Raw genomic sequence first — 22,679 nt, forward strand, 5'->3', positions numbered from 1 at the left:
AAGCAGTGTCATTAATTTTCAGAGTACACTAGATGGCGGTCTCTGCACTATTTTCCTTTGTTTTAAACAGCTGTTCTAATGAAAAATCAAATCATTTTTTAACTAATGGCGCCACCTACTGACCTCTTAAAACATGACACTGTTTCACGAAGCTTCATCACTAGTAGAAACTAACCATTTTATTTCATATTTATTTCCATTATTTCCATTAGCCTCTAAATATGACAATCCATGTCATCCAGTTTTGTCATTATGTGAGTATTTATAGTCCCTAAAAAGAAAAAATATTAATCACAAAATACTTTGGAAAAAAAATCTACTTTTATACCACTTAAAAAAGTTATATATATATATATATATATATATATATATATATATATCAAATAAGATAATACGCTTTTCATATTAAGCTTGATTTGAATAGTTCATTTTACACTTTTTGCTTCTCAATGTTTGCTTGATGGCACCTCAGAACTGTATAAAGTGTATTTTATTGCCCATCTCTGCTCTAAATAGTACTTTTTATCAATAACCTTTTACGTATTGATATATTTGCAAATCACTTTAGATAATTCCATTCATCCACTAACTCACCATTTATTGTTCTACTCAGTACATATTTTTTCCTAAAAATGGCAAACCCCTAGAAAAACATTAAAATCTCATATTTCCATTTCTCTAAGAAAAACACTTGAGTTGGTTTTTATGACATTCCAGCCCTGGATTGTTATGGACTCCTGGACAAATGCAGCGACTGCGGGGCAGTAATTCAGGTTTAGTGGCTGCTGAAGCACCGTGACCGTCCAGAGAAACTTTTTCGAGGAACTTTTTTTTCACGACAAAACTCGATGAAATGAAGTGTTTTTGGATGTTTATATTTGAGTCGCACTTTTAGTGAAAAGGATGGACGTTTTTTTTTCAGCAGTAGGATTGCCCTCCATTTTTCTCTCCCTTCGATATGAAAGAAAAGACAAAGATGTAAGAGGTGTGTGTTTGTGTGTGAAGGGGGGGTTCTACTGTGTGGTTAAGGGAAGTTATTTGGTGTTAAAATATGCCTTAATGGTTGCTGGGGATCCATTTATTACAGGCAGGAAGCAGAAGTGAAGGGGGGTTGAGGATGGGAGGGGGGGGCTTCTCTTTTCATTTCATGTGACCGCCAAGATGCTCGCCAAGTCCTACAGGCAAGCCAGCATTCCTCTTTCGCAACGCAACACACACACATTGTTGGACCGTGTGTTTTTTAAATGTAAGGATTCATCCATTAACCAGACATATTGGTCGTCCTAGCAGGACGTGCAACACTCTCTCTCTCTCTGCTAGTGACCTTTTCTGAACCATGGAAACACACACACACACACACTTGCACACACACACAGTGTGAGGAACATTGAAGAATGTCAAGAGGTGGGAAAAGCCTCCCGAGGTCTTATTAAACCACGTTTGTTCTCCCCCTCGTGAAGCTCGCTCACTCGGCTTCTCACTCATCCTGTCTCTCCGTATACTTGTTAGCTCTCCGCTCATTTCCTGTCCGTCATCCGTCACTCTTTTTTCTTTTTTTTTCCTTCCTTCATGCATGGATGGTGTGGACAGCTCCCTCCACCCATCACACGGCCTTCTTCCCTTTCTTTTCTTTCTTCTTCTCCCGTGTCCGATACGCAGCCGGGGGACAAATTGACATCTTCCTGTTCAGAGGCGATCGTTTAGGGTTGTTGAAATCTTAAAAAAGTCGTCAAAACTGTTTTTGTTTTACATCATTTTATTTAATTTGTGTATATTTCAATAAAGTGTCTTGAAAAAACAACGACAAAAGAAAAAGATTTATTTTCATTTTAATACGTTTGATCATTTTTGTATTGCAATTAAACTTCTGGCCGCTAGATGGCAGCAGTCATTGCGTCCTCCGCAGCAAAAGGTAAAATGAAATCCCACAAGACCCTGGCCATGACTGAGGACAAGAGGATACAGTCAACTTCAGCAGCTTTTAAATCTGATTTTTTTTGTCATATTTTGTTTCAATATGAAATAAAACAGTTACGACTTCCTCAAGAGTCATGTGGTCTGAAAACTGTACAACACCAGAGTCAAGTACTCGACAATACTACACATATATTTGTGTTCCTATAGAATCACAATACTGTATATTGTGTGATTGCCCCTGTATCGTGATACGTATAGTATCAACAGATTCTTGGCAATACACATTCCTAGTCTATGTACAGTTGTTGTGGAAACTGAAGCGTCTCAAGCCCTGCTTTTTAGATGTTTTTGTTTAATTTCTGCAAATTAAAATTGCCTGCATATTTTTGTTTTGTTTTTGAAAGTCTACAGATTATTGTGGGATTTAAAAATGTCTTAAAATGTCTGTTTTTGGCTCCCTCTGCTGTTAAAATGACAGAGAAAGAAACTTGCAAACTGACCCTGAAATACGTGTAAAAACTGTTATTTCTATGAAAACTGAAGCGTCTCAAGCCCAGCTTTCACAGTCAACATTTGTTTTTTGTTGCTTTACGATCTCCACTTGCTTAAAAACGGTTAATGCAATAGCAATGCCGTGAATCTTAGATTATTTCAACCGACTAATCGATCATTTTACACATGAAGTCGACGTTAAATCAAAATGATCTGCGGGGGTTATGCTCGTGCGCGAGGGTATCGGGTTACACGGGCGGATGTGCGGCTCTATCCCTCTTGTCATCAGCTGAGTGAGGTAGAATTGACCGGCGACAAACCTGCAACCCGACCCTGACACGCTCGTGGACACGGAGGCAGTTCTAGTTCAAGGCCAGCCTCTGCCTCGTCGCTCCGTCTTTCCACGTCTGGATCGTAACACTACTCTCGATCACAGCGCTTGCGACCGCTTAGCTAGCTTAGCAGCATTAGCCGTCTCACGCTTTCCAGCCCTTAAAGACGGAGTCGACAAATCCCTTCAATCCTTTGGGTTTAAGTGCAGCAGATAGATTATGCAGGGACGTTTTTTTCTCTTGCCCGAAGATGAAAATCAAATAATAAATAACTTAATGGCTTGTAATATAATAATTAATTATAATAATTTGATCCATTTTAATTCATTCTTTGAGCAATCATTCCTAAATTAACTCAGATCATAGTTGGAGAATTTAAGATTAATTAATAATGATCTGTAATCTATCGATTATAATTAATCTATTTTTTAAATCTTATTTATAAGTAGCTATGAAAATCCCCAGTGTTTATTTTTTATTTATGATTGAAACAAAAAAAGGTTTTTCAAATTTATTGTTTCAAATAATTAACCAAAATAAGTTTAGGACAAGAGAAAATGCTTGAAAAGTTTAACCTCACCTAACCTTTGCTAAGTCATTTCTTTTTTAAACAAATAATATATAAAAAGAACAACAACAATAATAACTGGAAATAGTCACTTGTTTCCATCTTGAACAGTCTTTGCTTTGCTTGATGTAATTGTGTTTGAATTAAAGCTAAAGAAGAAACCAAGAAGATGATTGATTTTTGTCTAGAGAACTAAACACAGTTAAATAAAACACATCGTAAACCAATTATACTTATGTTTAAAAAGAATAAATCATGTGTGCAATAATTAAACCCATAGTTTAACATGTTTCGATTTTTTCAGAATCTAGTTCATCTTCTTTTTTCATGGACAAAAGATGTACTTACGTTTATTTCGGTTGTTGTTTAGCTTTTTTCCATCAATTAGAATTACGCTTTATCTAAAAATAGTTTACTACAAATACTTATAATGTATGTTATGAATTATTCAGTTAGTGTAACGAACTTAGTTTGATTTTTCATCTCAGGCTCAACAGTTGTATTTACAACAATTTTGATGTTGTTTTTTGGCCTTTTTTTTCCCTCAATTACATTTAGTTTTATCTAAGTACTTATTATGCCTTTTTTTTTAAAATTATTTTGATCGTTTAAGGATGAAGTTAGTTCGATTTTCCATCTTTTTTTTGTACAGGCCTAACAATTGTATTTACAATGTTTGTTATTGTGTTATCGTATTAATATAAAACTATTTTAAATCAACAGAATATGCTTTGGAAATGTACCTGGACATAATACATTTTTTCATTTAAAAAACGCATTTTTAAAAAAATAGCTTCTCATAAGTTCTACCCGAGATAACGCTTGTGATCAATGAAAACACAATAAAGTCAAGTGAGAAAACATGTCAATAGAAACAAGATATTAAGACTCTTGTTTTCCTGTGAAAATATGTGTTATCTTGTTGAAAAGTCTGAGCTCTCCTGGACGTAATTTGTGTTGGAACCAGAGCGAAAGAAGACTGGATGGATCGTTACTGTGTAACTCAGAGTAAACTTGTACACCTTGGTGTGTGTTGGTGTGTGTGTGTGTGTGTGGTGGAGGAGGGGGGGGGTAATTACGGTGTAGAATGTCCCTCGCATCGCTGGAACTGACCTGAGAACACGGCGGTTAATGATCCACCAACCAACAGAGAGAAACAGACGGAAGAGACGCAGCTGAGAAGACATCTTAGAAAAAGGACTAGCAACGGCCGAGGAGTACTAACAGGAGCAGAAGATGGAGCTTCTATTTTCATAGCCGTCCCACGAGAGAAGGTTCTTGAGTCCTCGTCTCAGACCTGAGGGAGACACATGGAGTCCAGTCCCAGATGCCAGCCGCTCCACTGAAGCCCCGTCCAGAGGTCATGGTGGCAGAAGAGGAGGGCGACGGAGAGCTGGATCTGTCCCGATGGGAGACGTCCGTCCTGAAGGATCGGCTTCATCTCCCGGCGCTGAAGGTTCCCAAGGAGCTGCTGAGGAGTTTCCCTCACACCAAGCGAGTGGGACCCTACCTGGTGGGCAAGATGATCAACAAGGGCTCGTTCGCCAAGGTGATGGAGGGTCTACACATCGGTACCGGAGAGAAGGTTGGTGTGGTCTCGGTTTATATCATCTGCTCCTTCAGTTTTTGGATTCAACGTTTTTAAACTTTAATGTCAAACTGCCTGAAACTGTCGCTGACCCCGGGACTTGTGTACACGACCTGGTTGCCTCGGTGACGACCAAACTCATTTTTTTCCCCTCACCTCTCGGCAGATGCATGGTTGCTGGTGTGGACGTGTGTCAACATTCATTTGAACTGTTTAACAGACCTGACGTATCATTTTAACAAAGGGTCGATGAAAGTTCAGCACCACGTGGATGTTTCTTTTCTTAATTTTGTTTTTAAAAGTGAATCTAAGCTGTATTTATTTAAATAAATTAAAAGTTAAAGTACTTTACTTTTTCCTACTACTTTTTTGAACTACAGGGTTTTGTTATGTTTTCTTTTTTATTCTGCTTTTTTCTTTAATTGGTGTTTTGTTATTTTGTATGTACAAATAATTTACACATTTTTTGTTTGAAAAAGTTAAAAATAAATAAGTTCATTCATTCATTCATTCAATTAAAAATTTAAAATAACCAAAAAAGCACTTATGTCACTTAAAAAGAAACACATAATCATTAAGATTTAAATTTATTTGATCAAAATAGAATACATTTAAAAGAAAATGGACCAAAAAAAAGTTTATGACCCTTAAAAACACATTGTTATTATTATTATTGTTTGTGTTTTTGGTAGTAAGCTATTGATACTATTATGTTATTATTGTGGTTGTTGTTGTTGTTGAGGTGTTTTTTGTTGTTGTTGTTGCTGTTAGGCTACACAATGTTCCCTGAAAAAGCTGCCCAATTTCAAGAAATGTATAATTTTTCCGCAAAAATGAAGAGTGAAAAAAAAGTTTGTTGGATGATTTTAGTAAAAAACAATTTGAAAAAAGGTTTAATTAAATCCAATATTTTTATACAGACTTATTTCTTAAAAATCACAGTTGAAAAACAATCCCTTTTTTTCATATTTAAAAATAATATGTATATTATTGTATACTGTACCTTTTAAAATTACATTTCTGTCATTTTATATTCAAGTAAATTTACATTTATTTATACACTTACTTGTATTACTTTTGTCCGCATTTATATCCATGTATATTTCCATGAACATATGTATTTCATAGATACACAAAACTGTATTGGTCCTCTTTAAACAAATCACATATGTCAGTAATAGTCTAAGTAAAAAACAACACAAGGGAAAAAAGGGGAAAAAAACAACAAACAAATCTTAACATTTCATTTAAATATTCAAAAACATTACATTAAAGAAAATCACATCTCGATATTATTTCATCATTAATTAAATAATGATTTAAAGGGGCAAGTACTCTTCATAAAAAGGACAAGAATAAAATGAATAAAGGCATAAGAGCTTGAGAAAGTTATATTTAGAATTCAATAATGCATATAATGAGTATAACGAGTTTTTGGTCAAATTTCTCTAAATTTAGCACTGTTTTGTTGTTATTTTGAGGTCGCCATCAAGGTCATCGACAAGAAAAAAGCCCGTCAGGACACGTATGTGCTGAAGAACATGAAGAGGGAACCTCGAATCCACCAGATGATCCGACACCCACACGTGGTCGTCCTGCTCGAGGTTTGCTTTCACAAATATTATATCGATAAAAACGTTCTTAACGACCAACTAACTCCGGGTCAGACTCTGGAGACGGAGAACAGCTACTACATGGCCATGGAGCTCTGTTCTGGTGGAGACCTGATGGACCGCATCTGTGAGAAGAAGAGGTTGGAGGAGAAGGAGGTGCGACGCTACACCAGGCAGATCCTCTCGGCGGTCGATCATCTGCACAAGCTTGGAATCGTACACAGGTAATACAGCCTCATCCCGACAGGCTTGACCTGTTTATCAAAAGGTACATTTAAAAATGCATTAATGGTGTTCGAGCTTTTGCCTTAAGAATGTTTCAAAACACTAAAAAAAATGATGACGGATAGGAAATCTGAGGTATGTTTGAGAGGGTGGCAAATGAGGGTAACCTTTATATTTTTGACACTTTATGTTAAGGTTAGCCTCCAAATGACTGACATCACACGACTTATTTCCTGTCTTAGTAAAGGTACCAATACAAATACTTTTAATATGCCCCTGAAACTTGCACTCATAGAGCAAATACTAGTGATGTGTTGGTGAGGCCTTGTGAAACTGCTGGTGAGGTATCATGATACAGTGTCTTCATTTTTAAAAGACCACTAGATGTCACTCTAAGTTTGTAAAGTCATGCCAGGTTTCATTGAATTAGTATTATAAAGCGACATCTAGAGGCCTTTCAAAAATCAAGACAGTGTATCATGATACACTGTCTTCACTACACAGTTGTTTCATGAGGCTTCATCAACCAAACAACACTAATATCCTTTAATTTTTTGTATATATTCATGCATTAATTCACCTCCTTTTTCTTGGTAATCATGTTAATTTTAGCATTTAAAAGTCATCGAGATAAATGATAGTAAAACTCCCTTGAACTGACAACCCTGTAGAAAATAGTGATGTGTTGACGAGGCCTCATGAAGCAGCTGATGAAGTGTCATGATACTGTGTCTAAATATTTCAAGACCACTAAATGGCACTGTCAGTTTGAAAACAATGCCAGGTTTTATTTTATTACTGGATCAGAGTCAAAGATTATAAAGCGGAGAGTGACATCTAGATGCTGGCAAAAATATGGCTCTTGTTATTTTGTTTTTGGTTATACTTTATTTACTTTCAAATGAAAAAAGGCCCTCGTTTAAAAATCTTTCTTGATATATCAATAACTACTCATGTAAAACTTTATGTTGTGTTTAATTAATTACACATTTTTAATGAATAATCTGTAGATAACTTTTATTGTATTTGTCTTCAAAGGATTCATACTTAATATGTGATCACTACATTTTTCTAAAATTATTTTTATGATACGAAACTGACTTTTATTTAGAATATTGCGTCCACGCTTTATATTGTAAGTAGTGTAAATTAGAAATATTTTTAGTCCCTATTTAGTAAAAAAACCTAAAGGAAATTAAACAATCTAGATTAAACATTAAAAACTCTATTAACTAAATCTATTTTCAAATAGAAAACACATGTTATTTAGGATCTGTCATGATATTTTAATATCTACACAAAACCTTAGGGGACACAATAGATTATACATTATATTGACTCATTTGCAGATTACTTTTATTTTATTAAAGTTTTCCTTTATACAATATATACATTCTTAGTTTATTGCTAATTCTTTTTCTTGTTCTTCTTTTATATATATATTTTTTTTAAGTTTTTGTTTTTCTATCATGGTGTATCTTTATTTTAATTTTTAATTTTTATTCATACTTATTTTGTATTTACTTTCTTTAAATAAATACTTAATATTAAATTAACTGTGTTTTTTTTCATCATTATTACTACAATAAAAAACTGAATTGTATCTCAAATATTGCCTCCACCCTCTATACCCAAGAAATATTCTTTAGTCCCCATTTAGTAAAAAACAAATGAATGAATGAATCTTCTGTATTTATTATTGAAAACTCTAGTAACTAAGTTTACTTTCAAACGAAAAAGCACATTTTAATCAGGATCTGTCTTGATATTTCAATAACCACACGTGCAAAACCTGTGAATCCTGCAGGGAACAAAAGACAAAGTCAAAAAACCTGGATCATTATGGTGTGAAAGTCAAAGGTTTTCCTTCTAGTACGTGCTCAATACCCAATACTTTAATACTCCAACACATGCACGGTCGCACCACAGCCACACACAATAATGCTCAGCACTGGGCTTTTTAGTTTAAGACCTTGGCTCCTCTGAAGGTGGGAATGTGATTACCAGGCAATGATCTCATCATCCTGCGCCCGGCGCCATGATTCACACATCATCACAACATCATGGACTTCCTCTCTAATGAAGTCCCTCAACGATGTCGCTCCGGAGCCTTCAGCGGCACCTCCTGCTCGCACGCCCTCGCCGCAGATCCAAGCGAAAATAAATGGAAAAATTTGCACTTAAACGCACCTCCTACCACACACATTCTCACGGGCTTTCACCGCATCCATTTTCTCCTCCATCTCGCCGTCCTCGCGCTGCCTTTGAACTTCCTGTCTGTTGTTTAAATGAAGGCAGATGAAAAAAAAGACGCATGGCTGATTCCCAGGATGGAGTTTATAGGGGGATCTCTCCCTTCCAACCGCAGATTTTCATTTAGCTCGCTAGTTTAAGAGGCGGCGGCGCGATCGCGGTGAGAGCGCGGCGCTCGGACAACTTTTCCAGGTGATTGCGAGATGTTCTTCGGTTGATGAGGATTTCGTTTGGAGGCTTTTATGTTGGTTATATCCTCGATAATATTCTTGTGGTGTCCCGAAAAAATGTGACTTAAACTCGGGGACTTTTGTCGGTCTGCTCCAATTTCATCTGGCTTTCCAGAAAATACAGCCAAGGGCTTAGCACAGACCCTAGGCTAAGTTCGGCTAAGGGGCCAAACGTGGCCCTCTGACTCCATCTATGCGGCAAAGTAGGTAAAATAACATGAATAAAGCAACTAACAGCTCCTTAACAACCCTTTTTTCCATTTATTTTACGATCAATTCTATAAAAAAGAACAATTTTATTTCAAATAGGGCGAATCTTTTTTATCTTTGGTAAATTTTTACTTGCTTTTTTCGATATAACGACACCTTGACTTTGACCTCAACCATAACAACTCCCAAACAACCCTTTTTCCATTTTTTTTTTACGATTAATTCTATCAGAAAGCATTTTTTAATTTTAAGTACCGTATTTTCTGGACTATTAGTCGCAGTTTTTTTCATAGTTTGGCCGGGGGTGCGACTTATACTCTGGAGAGACTTATGTGTGAAATTATTAACACATTATTACCAGTATATCATTTCACATCGTTATTTTCACTTTAAACCGCAAGAGGGCGCTCTAGGCCTGTGATGATTATTTCGACGTAGAAGAGGAAGCGCCGCATCTTCTACCTCCGGAGTTAGCAGAGTTGTTTAAAAGTGAAACCGAGGATGAAGATTTCATTGGATTTTAGTTATTTGGAGTTACACGGATGTTTGGTAAACTTCTTAACATGTTATTTATGCTATAGTTATCTGAATAACTCTTAATATGTAATGTTAACATACCAGGCACGTTCTCAGTTGTGTCGTGTAACGTAAGCATACAATTATTCAGCCTTTTGTCGCATCTATTCTATTTTTATTTTAAATTGCCTTTCAAGATGACATGTCTGTTGTTGGTGTTATATTTTATCAAATAAATTTCCCCCAAAAATGCGACTTATACTCCAGTGCGACTTATATATGTTTTTCCTTCTTTATGATGCATTTTATGGCTGGTGCGACTTGTACTCCGGAGCGACTTATAGTCCGGAAAATACTGAAGTGCAAATCTTTTTAATCTTTGGTAAATTTTTACTTCTCTCTTTTCATTACAAAATGAATAAATAAATGGTACTTATACTTGCTAACTAATAACAATTGTATTGGATTTTTAATTCCTTTTCTACTTATTAACTTATTCTTCAGAAAAATTCAAACATAGTTAACTTTTTATCACATTTTGGTACTAAAACTTGGAGCCGAAAGACGAACCAAAAGAGATCCTAAGTTCGATACACGGCACTAGTGATGGTCTGATGAAGCTTCATGAAACAGTGTCATGTTGTTTAGAGGTCAGTAGGTGGCGCCATCAGTTTAAAAATGATGTGATGTTTCATTAGAACAGTTGTTCAAAACAAACTTAAATAGTTACCAATACAAAATAGATCGCCATCTAGTGGCTCTGAAAAAAGATGACACTGCTTTATGAAGCTTCATCAGACAATCACTACCCAGCACTGACCATTAGAAAAGATGGTCAGATGGCTTTTGAACAATTTTATAAGATGTTATACTTTACAAGTAACTTGTTAAAAATCTTTGGTTGAAAATATCTTTCCATGTCAAGGATGATTATCAAAGAGACTCACAAGCGGATAAAACTATCCAACAAACGAGGAAGGTCCGAAACAACGGTGACAGCAAGAACCACAATCCACTCAAGAAAATGAGAAAAAAAGAGAACAACACTAAAAACAAGTAACCAAAAGTGCCGAGGAAAAGTGGTTAAGAAAATCAAAAAGCTAAAATATCCATTAAGTTTCTCATTCATCCAGCAAGAAGTTCCAAAGCAAGTCTTCCTAGAACTCTACACAGTCCAGTTGACTTCGCTTTTGAACCTCTTGGATAATGAAGAGAATGAGTTCACCAGGCAGAACTGAAGGACGAGCTGACGCCGGTCTATTTCAACCCAGCGTGCATGAAGTGCGAGATGATCACAGATTTCTCCGCCAGCCTTGCTTCATTATTGCCAAACACCGTCTGGACAGTCAACTCCTGCAAGGAGAAAAACCATAATAGTCCGTACGAAATAAAATGTAATAAATGTTTTAAAAATAAAATTTTACTTTAGAATTTAAAATAAAATAAATTGGAAAAATTGAAATAATATACAATCGAATTAAGAGAAAAGCTTATTTTAGAATTTACTTTTATGTTTTTTTTATTTTTTCAATCAAACTAAATTCCTAATTTGTCCCTTTTTCTTTTGCCTTGACGGCCCCGTATAACAGTTTATAATGTGGCCCCTGGTTGAGCCTAAAAGTGGTGTAGAGCTCCGATCAAGAATAGAAAATATTAACACCAATATAAAATCTCTTGTTTTTCCTTCTTCAGAGATTTAAAAATTGAAAACTTCCTATTGGACGAGCAGAACAACATCAAGATTGTAGGTACGTGGTCTCAGTTGTCGAGGCGACGCTTCACTTCTGATAAAACCTGTGATCCTGATCCACAGATTTTGGACTCAGCAACACCCTTAAGCCGGAATCTTTGTGTCTGGAGCTTCTCACCACCCAGTGTGGAAGTCCCGCCTACGCCGCCCCGGAACTGCTGGCCCACAAGAAGTACGGCCCCAAAGTTGACGTCTGGTCCATGTGAGTGATGGGCCGAAAATTTTGCATCATTAAAAAAAATAAAAAACCTTTTTGTTCATTACTGGTTCAGATTTTATTAGCAGAACTAAAATGTGTTAGTAAACCTTTTTAAAGCACCACTATGTAAGGTTGTGATTCATTGTTTGTGGCTCCCCCTGGTGGTAAAATTGGTAATAACTTTATTAAGAAAATTTGTTTACAAAACAAAACAAAAGAGGTTTTTTTTAAACATTTTTGTAAATTTCAAAAAAGGGTCTCAATACTTGAGCCATGTTGGAAATGAACGCAAACTTTGGCTCAGACCAAAAAAATTATTAAAAAATATTGTTCTGACAGCAAGAACAAAACACATATTTAGTTAGCTATAGCACACAGCACATCTTTTCGTAAATATTGATTATATGTATTCATTAAAGTGTTTACGTTTTAATCACATTTAAAGGTTGGAAATTATGATCAAAATTCCATCACAAATATCAAACTTAAAGCACTTATATATTCAACCAGTACAACACAAAATTGAAAACAACACAGACTGAAAGGAAAAAGTAATTTGCGTCGATGCTGCCGACGTTTTACTTTATTTTTGTTTTTTAAGCATTTGAAAAAAATATGCGTTTAGATTTTATTGTTCCGTAATACAATCACTAAAATGGTTGCACACATTAAATCTGCTCAAGGGCCTCAAATGGCTGTCAAGGCAAAATTGTATCACTAATCTTTTGAGGAAACAGTGCAATGGATTCTGGGAATATGTTATCTCCTGATTGAAGTATATTTTGAGCATTTTAATGTCCTTGTATTTCTTCTGACTTTGCTTCGTTCGTTGATGAATCTTGGAGGTTTTTACTGATTTTTTTTTTCTCCACAGCGGCGTGAGTATGTTCGCCATGTTGACCGGAACTCTGCCTTTCACTGTGGAGCCGTTTAACATCAAGCAGCTGCAGCAGAAGATGGTGGACGGAGAGATCGGCAGCTTCCCTGGTGATGTCAGCAGAGGTACTGAGGGAGCGTTTCCTCTTCTGAAAATACTTCATGTATTTATTGTTACTACGTTATTACTTCGACCGATTTTAATCACTCAAACTTTAAAAAATGGCCAAAAATCGATGTGTACGAAAATGGAAAAAAAGGTCGGAATACTTAAGTATGATATCAGACGCACCATGTGAGCGCAAAAGATTGTTACGAAAATGCGTAAAATGTCGTTTTTTGAAGGCTTGAAAAAAGATATAATTCAACCATTTTTTTCACTCAAACTTTAAAAAATGGTCAAAAATCGACGTGTACGAAAATGGAAAAAAAGGTCGGAATACTTAAGTATGATATCAGACGCACCATGTGAGCGCATAAAATTGTTGCCTAAATGCTTAAAATGTGTTTTTTTGAAGGCTCGAAAAAAGGTCTATTTCGACCGATTTTTTTCACTCAAACTTTAAAAAATGGTCAAAAATCGACGTGTCCGAAAATGGAAAAAAAGGTCGGAATACTTAAGTATGATATCAGACGCACCATGTGAGCGCATGAAATTGTTGCCTAAATGCTTAAAATGTGTTTTTTGAAGGCTCGAAAAAAGGTCTATTTCGACCGATTTTTTTCACTCAAACTTTAAAAAATGGTCAAAAATCGACGTGTCCGAAAATGGAAAAAAAGGTCGGAATACTTAAGTATGATATCAGACGCACCATGTGAGCGCAAAAGATTGTTATGAAAATGCGTAAAATGTCGTTTTTTGAAGGCTTGAAAAAAGATATAATTCAACCATTTTTTTCACTCAAACTTTAAAAAATGGTCAAAAATCGACGTGTACGAAAATGGAAAAAAAGGTCGGAATACTTAAGTATGATATCAGACGCACCATGTGAGCGCATAAAATTGTTGCCTAAATGCTTAAAATGTGTTTTTTTGAAGGCTCGAAAAAAGGTCTATTTCGACCGATTTTTTTCACTCAAACTTAAAAAAATGGTCAAAAATCGACGTGTACGAAAATGGAAAAAAAGGTCGGAATACTTAAGTATGATATCAGACGCACCATGTGAGCGCATGAAATTGTTGCCTAAATGCTTAAAATGTGTTTTTTTTAGGCTAGAAAAAAGGTCTATTTCGACCGATTTTTTTCACTCAAACTTTAAAAAATGGTCAAAAATCGACGTGTCCGAAAATGGAAAAAAAGGTCGGAATACTTAAGTATGATATCAGACGCACCATGTGAGCGCAAAAGATTGTTATGAAAATGCGTAAAATGTCGTTTTTTGAAGGCTCGAAAAAAGGTCTATTTCGACCGATTTTTTTCACTCAAACTTTAAAAAATGGTCAAAAATCGACGTGTACGAAAATGGAAAAAAAGGTCGGAATACTTAAGTATGATATCAGACGCACCATGTGAGCGCATGAAATTGTTGCCTAAATGCTTAAAATGTGTTTTTTTGAAGGCTCGAAAAAAGGTCTATTTCGACCGATTTTTTTCACTCAAACTTAAAAAAATGGTCAAAAATCGACGTGTACGAAAATGGAAAAAAAGGTCGGAATACTTAAGTATGATATCAGACGCACCATGTGAGCGCATGAAATTGTTGCCTAAATGCTTAAAATGTGTTTTTTTTAGGCTCGAAAAAAGGTCTATTTCGACCGATTTTTTTCACTCAAACTTTAAAAAATGGTCAAAAATCGACGTGTCCGAAAATGGAAAAAAAGGTCGGAATACTTAAGTATGATATCAGACGCACCATGTGAGCGCAAAAGATTGTTATGAAAATGCGTAAAATGTCGTTTTTTGAAGGCTTGAAAAAAGATATAATTCAACCATTTTTTTCACTCAAACTTTAAAAAATGGTCAAAAATCGACGTGTACGAAAATGGAAAAAAAGGTCGGAATACTTAAGTATGATATCAGACGCACCATGTGAGCGCATAAAATTGTTGCCTAAATGCTTAAAATGTGTTTTTTTGAAGGCTCGAAAAAAGGTCTATTTCGACCGATTTTTTTCACTCAAACTTTAAAAAATGGTCAAAAATCGACGTGTACGAAAATGGAAAAAAAGGTCGGAATACTTAAGTATGATATCAGACGCACCATGTGAGCGCATGAAATTGTTGCCTAAATGCTTAAAATGTGTTTTTTTGAAGGCTCGAAAAAAGGTCTATTTCGACCGATTTTTTTCACTCAAACTTAAAAAAATGGTCAAAAATCGACGTGTACGAAAATGGAAAAAAAGGTCGGAATACTTAAGTATGATATCAGACGCACCATGTGAGCGCATGAAATTGTTGCCTAAATGCTTAAAATGTGTTTTTTTTAGGCTCGAAAAAAGGTCTATTTCGACCGATTTTTTTCACTCAAACTTTAAAAAATGGTCAAAAATCGACGTGTCCGAAAATGGAAAAAAAGGTCGGAATACTTAAGTATGATATCAGACGCACCATGTGAGCGCAAAAGATTGTTATGAAAATGCGTAAAATGTCGTTTTTTGAAGGCTTGAAAAAAGATATAATTCAACCATTTTTTTCACTCAAACTTTAAAAAATGGTCAAAAATCGACGTGTACGAAAATGGAAAAAAAGGTCGGAATACTTAAGTATGATATCAGACGCACCATGTGAGCGCATAAAATTGTTGCCTAAATGCTTAAAATGTGTTTTTTTGAAGGCTCGAAAAAAGGTCTATTTCGACCGATTTTTTTCACTCAAACTTTAAAAAATGGTCAAAAATCGACGTGTACGAAAATGGAAAAAAAGGTCGGAATACTTAAGTATGATATCAGACGCACCATGTGAGCGCATGAAATTGTTGCCTAAATGCTTAAAATGTGTTTTTTTGAAGGCTCGAAAAAAGGTCTATTTCGACCGATTTTTTTCACTCAAACTTAAAAAAATGGTCAAAAATCGACGTGTACGAAAATGGAAAAAAAGGTCGGAATACTTAAGTATGATATCAGACGCACCATGTGAGCGCATGAAATTGTTGCCTAAATGCTTAAAATGTGTTTTTTTTAGGCTCGAAAAAAGGTCTATTTCGACCGATTTTTTTCACTCAAACTTTAAAAAATGGTCAAAAATCGACGTGTCCGAAAATGGAAAAAAAGGTCGGAATACTTAAGTATGATATCAGACGCACCATGTGAGCGCATGAAATTGTTGCCTAAATGCTTAAAATGTGTTTTTTGAATGCTCGAAAAAAGGTCTATTTCGACCGATTTTTTTCACTCAAACTTTAAAAAATGGGCAAAAATCGACGTGTCCGAAAATGGAAAAAAAGGTCGGAATACTTAAGTATGATATCAGACGCACCATGTGAGCGCAAAAGATTGTTACGAAAATGCGTAAAATGTCGTTTTTTGAAGGCTTGAAAAAAGATATAATTCAACCATTTTTTTCACTCAAACTTTAAAAAATGGTCAAAAATCGACGTGTACGAAAATGGAAAAAAAGGTCGGAATACTTAAGTATGATATCAGACGCACCATGTGAGCGCATAAAATTGTTGCCTAAATGCTTAAAATGTGTTTTTTTGAAGGCTCGAAAAAAGGTCTATTTCGACCGATTTTTTTCACTCAAACTTTAAAAAATGGTCAAAAATCGACGTGTACGAAAATGGAAAAAAAGGTCGGAATACTTAAGTATGATATCAGACGCACCATGTGAGCGCATGAAATTGTTGCCTAAATGCTTAAAATGTGTTTTTTGAAGGCTCGAAAAAAGGTCTATTTCGACCGATTTTTTTCACTCAAACTTTAAAAAATGGTCAAAAATCGACGTGTCCGAAAATGGAAAAAAAGGTCGGAATACTTAAGTATGATATCAGACGCACCATGTGAGCGCAAAAGATTGTTATGAAAATGCGTAAAATGTCGTTTTTTGAAGGCTTGAAAAAAGATATAATTCAACCATTTTTTTCACTCAAACTTTAAAAAATGGTCAAAAATCGACGTGTACGAAAATGGAAAAAAAGGTCGGAATACTTAAGTATGATATCAGACGCACCATGTGAGCGCATAAAATTGTTGCCTAAATGCTTAAAATGTGTTTTTTTGAAGGCTCGAAAAAAGGTCTATTTCGACCGATTTTTTTCACTCAAACTTAAAAAAATGGTCAAAAATCGACGTGTACGAAAATGGAAAAAAAGGTCGGAATACTTAAGTATGATATCAGACGCACCATGTGAGCGCATGAAATTGTTGCCTAAATGCTTAAAATGTGTTTTTTTTAGGCTAGAAAAAAGGTCTATTTCGACCGATTTTTTTCACTCAAACTTTAAAAAATGGTCAAAAATCGACGTGTCCGAAAATGGAAAAAAAGGTCGGAATACTTAAGTATGATATCAGACGCACCATGTGAGCGCATGAAATTGTTGCCTAAATGCTTAAAATGTGTTTTTTGAAGGCTCGAAAAAAGGTCTATTTCGACCGATTTTTTTCACTCAAACTTTAAAAAATGGGCAAAAATCGACGTGTCCGAAAATGGAAAAAAAGGTCGGAATACTTAAGTATGATATCAGACGCACCATGTGAGCGCAAAAGATTGTTACGAAAATGCGTAAAATGTCGTTTTTTGAAGGCTTGAAAAAAGATATAATTCAACCATTTTTTTCACTCAAACTTTAAAAAATGGTCAAAAATCGACGTGTCCGAAAATGGAAAAAAAGGTCGGAATACTTAAGTATGATATCAGACGCACCATGTGAGCGCATAAAATTGTTGCCTAAATGCTTAAAATGTGTTTTTTTTAGGCTCGAAAAAAGGTCTATTTCGACCGATTTTTTTCACTCAAACTTTAAAAAATGGTCAAAAATCGACGTGTCCGAAAATGGAAAAAAAGGTCGGAATACTTAAGTATGATATCAGACGCACCATGTGAGCGCAAAAGATTGTTATGAAAATGCGTAAAATGTCGTTTTTTGAAGGCTTGAAAAAAGATATAATTCAACCATTTTTTTCACTCAAACTTTAAAAAATGGTCAAAAATCGACGTGTACGAAAATGGAAAAAAAGGTCGGAATACTTAAGTATGATATCAGACGCACCATGTGAGCGCATGAAATTGTTGCCTAAATGCTTAAAATGTGTTTTTTTTAGGCTCGAAAAAAGGTCTATTTCGACCGATTTTTTTCACTCAAACTTTAAAAAATGGTCAAAAATCGACGTGTCCGAAAATGGAAAAAAAGGTCGGAATACTTAAGTATGATATCAGACGCACCATGTGAGCGCATAAAATTGTTGCCTAAATGCTTAAAATGTGTTTTTTGAAGGCTCGAAAAAAGGTCTATTTCGACCGATTTTTTTCACTCAAACTTTAAAAAATGGGCAAAAATCGACGTGTCCGAAAATGGAAAAAAAGGTCGGAATACTTAAGTATGATATCAGACGCACCATGTGAGCGCAAAAGATTGTTACGAAAATGCGTAAAATGTCGTTTTTTGAAGGCTTGAAAAAAGATATAATTCAACCATTTTTTTCACTCAAACTTTAAAAAATGGTCAAAAATCGACGTGTCCGAAAATGGAAAAAAAGGTCGGAATACTTAAGTATGATATCAGACGCACCATGTGAGCGCATAAAATTGTTGCCTAAATGCTTAAAATGTGTTTTTTTTAGGCTCGAAAAAAGGTCTATTTCGACCGATTTTTTTCACTCAAACTTTAAAAAATGGTCAAAAATCGACGTGTCCGAAAATGGAAAAAAAGGTCGGAATACTTAAGTATGATATCAGACGCACCATGTGAGCGCAAAAGATTGTTATGAAAATGCGTAAAATGTCGTTTTTTGAAGGCTTGAAAAAAGATATAATTCAACCATTTTTTTCACTCAAACTTTAAAAAATGGTCAAAAATCGACGTGTACGAAAATGGAAAAAAAGGTCGGAATACTTAAGTATGATATCAGACGCACCATGTGAGCGCATAAAATTGTTGCCTAAATGCTTAAAATGTGTTTTTTTGAAGGCTCGAAAAAAGGTCTATTTCGACCGATTTTTTTCACTCAAACTTTAAAAAATGGTCAAAAATCGACGTGTACGAAAATGGAAAAAAAGGTCGGAATACTTAAGTATGATATCAGACGCACCATGTGAGCGCATGAAATTGTTGCCTAAATGCTTAAAATGTGTTTTTTTTAGGCTCGAAAAAAGGTCTATTTCGACCGATTTTTTTCACTCAAACTTTAAAAAATGGTCAAAAATCGACGTGTCCGAAAATGGAAAAAAAGGTCGGAATACTTAAGTATGATATCAGACGCACCATGTGAGCGCATGAAATTGTTGCCTAAATGCTTAAAATGTGTTTTTTGAAGGCTCGAAAAAAGGTCTATTTCGACCGATTTTTTTCACTCAAACTTTAAAAAATGGGCAAAAATCGACGTGTCCGAAAATGGAAAAAAAGGTCGGAATACTTAAGTATGATATCAGACGCACCATGTGAGCGCAAAAGATTGTTACGAAAATGCGTAAAATGTCGTTTTTTGAAGGCTTGAAAAAAGATATAATTCAACCATTTTTTTCACTCAAACTTTAAAAAATGGTCAAAAATCGACGTGTCCGAAAATGGAAAAAAAGGTCGGAATACTTAAGTATGATATCAGACGCACCATGTGAGCGCATAAAATTGTTGCCTAAATGCTCAAAATGTGTTTTTTTGAAGGCTCGAAAAAAGGTCTATTTCGACCGATTTTTTTCACTCAAACTTTAAAAAATGGTCAAAAATCGACGTGTCCGAAAATGGAAAAAAAGGTCGGAATACTTAAGTATGATATCAGACGCACCATGTGAGCGCAAAAGATTGTTATGAAAATGCGTAAAATGTCGTTTTTTGAAGGCTTGAAAAAAGATATAATTCAACCATTTTTTTCACTCAAACTTTAAAAAATGGTCAAAAATCGACGTGTACGAAAATGGAAAAAAAGGTCGGAATACTTAAGTATGATATCAGACGCACCATGTGAGCGCATAAAATTGTTGCCTAAATGCTTAAAATGTGTTTTTTTTAGGCTCGAAAAAAGGTCTATTTCGACCGATTTTTTTCACTCAAACTTTAAAAAATGGTCAAAAATCGACGTGTCCGAAAATGGAAAAAAAGGTCGGAATACTTAAGTATGATATCAGACGCACCATGTGAGCGCATGAAATTGTTGCCTAAATGCTTAAAATGTGTTTTTTGAAGGCTCGAAAAAAGGTCTATTTCGACCGATTTTTTTCACTCAAACTTTAAAAAATGGGCAAAAATCGACGTGTCCGAAAATGGAAAAAAAGGTCGGAATACTTAAGTATGATATCAGACGCACCATGTGAGCGCAAAAGATTGTTACGAAAATGCGTAAAATGTCGTTTTTTGAAGGCTTGAAAAAAGATATAATTCAACCATTTTTTTCACTCAAACTTTAAAAAATGGTCAAAAATCGACGTTTCCGAAAATGGAAAAAAAGGTCGGAATACTTAAGTATGATATCAGACGCACCATGTGAGCGCATAAAATTGTTGCCTAAATGCTTAAAATGTGTTTTTTTTAGGCTCGAAAAAAGGTCTATTTCGACCGATTTTTTTCACTCAAACTTTAAAAAATGGTCAAAAATCGACGTGTACGAAAATGGAAAAAAAGGTCGGAATACTTAAGTATGATATCAGACGCACCATGTGAGCGCATAAAATTGTTGCCTAAATGCTTAAAATGTGTTTTTTTGAAGGCTCGAAAAAAGGTCTATTTCGACCGATTTTTTTCACTCAAACTTTAAAAAATGGTCAAAAATCGACGTGTACGAAAATGGAAAAAAAGGTCGGAATACTTAAGTATGATATCAGACGCACCATGTGAGCGCATGAAATTGTTGCCTAAATGCTTAAAATGTGTTTTTTTTAGGCTCGAAAAAAGGTCTATTTCGACCGATTTTTTTCACTCAAACTTTAAAAAATGGTCAAAAATCGACGTGTCCGAAAATGGAAAAAAAGGTCGGAATACTTAAGTATGATATCAGACGCACCATGTGAGCGCATGAAATTGTTGCCTAAATGCTTAAAATGTGTTTTTTGAAGGCTCGAAAAAAGGTCTATTTCGACCGATTTTTTTCACTCAAACTTTAAAAAATGGGCAAAAATCGACGTGTCCGAAAATGGAAAAAAAGGTCGGAATACTTAAGTATGATATCAGACGCACCATGTGAGCGCAAAAGATTGTTACGAAAATGCGTAAAATGTCGTTTTTTGAAGGCTTGAAAAAAGATATAATTCAACCATTTTTTTCACTCAAACTTTAAAAAATGGTCAAAAATCGACGTGTCCGAAAATGGAAAAAAAGGTCGGAATACTTAAGTATGATATCAGACGCACCATGTGAGCGCATAAAATTGTTGCCTAAATGCTTAAAATGTGTTTTTTTTAGGCTCGAAAAAAGGTCTATTTCGACCGATTTTTTTCACTCAAACTTTAAAAAATGGTCAAAAATCGACGTGTCCGAAAATGGAAAAAAAGGTCGGAATACTTAAGTATGATATCAGACGCACCATGTGAGCGCATGAAATTGTTGCCTAAATGCTTAAAATGTGTTTTTTGAAGGCTCGAAAAAAGGTCTATTTCGACCGATTTTTTTCACTCAAACTTTAAAAAATGGTCAAAAATCGACGTGTCCGAAAATGGAAAAAAAGGTCGGAATACTTAAGTATGATATCAGACGCACCATGTGAGCGCATAAAATTGTTGCCTAAATGCTTAAAATGTGTTTTTTGAAGGCTCGAAAAAAGGTCTATTTCGACCGATTTTTTTCACTCAAACTTTAAAAAATGGGCAAAAATCGACGTGTCCGAAAATGGAAAAAAAGGTCGGAATACTTAAGTATGATATCAGACGCACCATGTGAGCGCAAAAGATTGTTACGAAAATGCGTAAAATGTCGTTTTTTGAAGGCTTGAAAAAAGATATAATTCAACCATTTTTTTCACTCAAACTTTAAAAAATGGTCAAAAATCGACGTGTACGAAAATGGAAAAAAAGGTCGGAATACTTAAGTATGATATCAGACGCACCATGTGAGCGCATAAAATTGTTGCCTAAATGCTTAAAATGTGTTTTTTTTAGGCTCGAAAAAAGGTCTATTTCGACCGATTTTTTTCACTCAAACTTTAAAAAATGGTCAAAAATCGACGTGTCCGAAAATGGAAAAAAAGGTCGGAATACTTAAGTATGATATCAGACGCACCATGTGAGCGCATGAAATTGTTGCCTAAATGCTTAAAATGTGTTTTTTGAAGGCTCGAAAAAAGGTCTATTTCGACCGATTTTTTTCACTCAAACTTTAAAAAATGGGCAAAAATCGACGTGTCCGAAAATGGAAAAAAAGGTCGGAATACTTAAGTATGATATCAGACGCACCATGTGAGCGCAAAAGATTGTTACGAAAATGCGTAAAATGTCGTTTTTTGAAGGCTTGAAAAAAGATATAATTCAACCATTTTTTTCACTCAAACTTTAAAAAATGGTCAAAAATCGACGTGTACGAAAATGGAAAAAAAGGTCGGAATACTTAAGTATGATATCAGACGCACCATGTGAGCGCATAAAAGTGTTGCCTAAATGCTTAAAATGTGTTTTTTTTAGGCTCGAAAAAAGGTCTATTTCGACCGATTTTTTTCACTCAAACTTTAAAAAATGGTCAAAAATCGACGTGTCCGAAAATGGAAAAAAAGGTCGGAATACTTAAGTATGATATCAGACGCACCATGTGAGCGCATGAAATTGTTGCCTAAATGCTTAAAATGTGTTTTTTGAAGGCTCGAAAAAAGGTCTATTTCGACCGATTTTTTTCACT

At 35.0% G+C, this 22,679-nt stretch overlaps 1 protein-coding gene across 1 annotated transcript in view; it reads left to right on the top strand.

Annotated features, from left to right (window-relative positions):
- The first annotated feature begins 4,636 nt into the window (after positions 1 to 4,636).
- The window catches only part of LOC148062362 (uncharacterized), an 85,555-nt gene continuing 67,512 nt past the window's right edge, over positions 4,637 to 22,679 (top strand). Inside the window, exons 1-6 of the mRNA XM_087812913.1 lie at positions 4,637 to 4,894; positions 6,379 to 6,501; positions 6,565 to 6,734; positions 11,637 to 11,692; positions 11,758 to 11,896; positions 12,768 to 12,895. Of these exons, the coding sequence (XP_087669039.1) occupies positions 4,637 to 4,894; positions 6,379 to 6,501; positions 6,565 to 6,734; positions 11,637 to 11,692; positions 11,758 to 11,896; positions 12,768 to 12,895 (874 nt within the window). The remainder of the gene's footprint in view (positions 4,895 to 6,378; positions 6,502 to 6,564; positions 6,735 to 11,636; positions 11,693 to 11,757; positions 11,897 to 12,767; positions 12,896 to 22,679) is intronic.

This window comes from Callionymus lyra, chromosome 17, assembly GCF_982586985.1.
Source record: "Callionymus lyra chromosome 17, fCalLyr1.hap1.1, whole genome shotgun sequence".
In the NCBI taxonomy this organism is placed as follows: domain Eukaryota; kingdom Metazoa; phylum Chordata; class Actinopteri; order Syngnathiformes; family Callionymidae; genus Callionymus; species Callionymus lyra.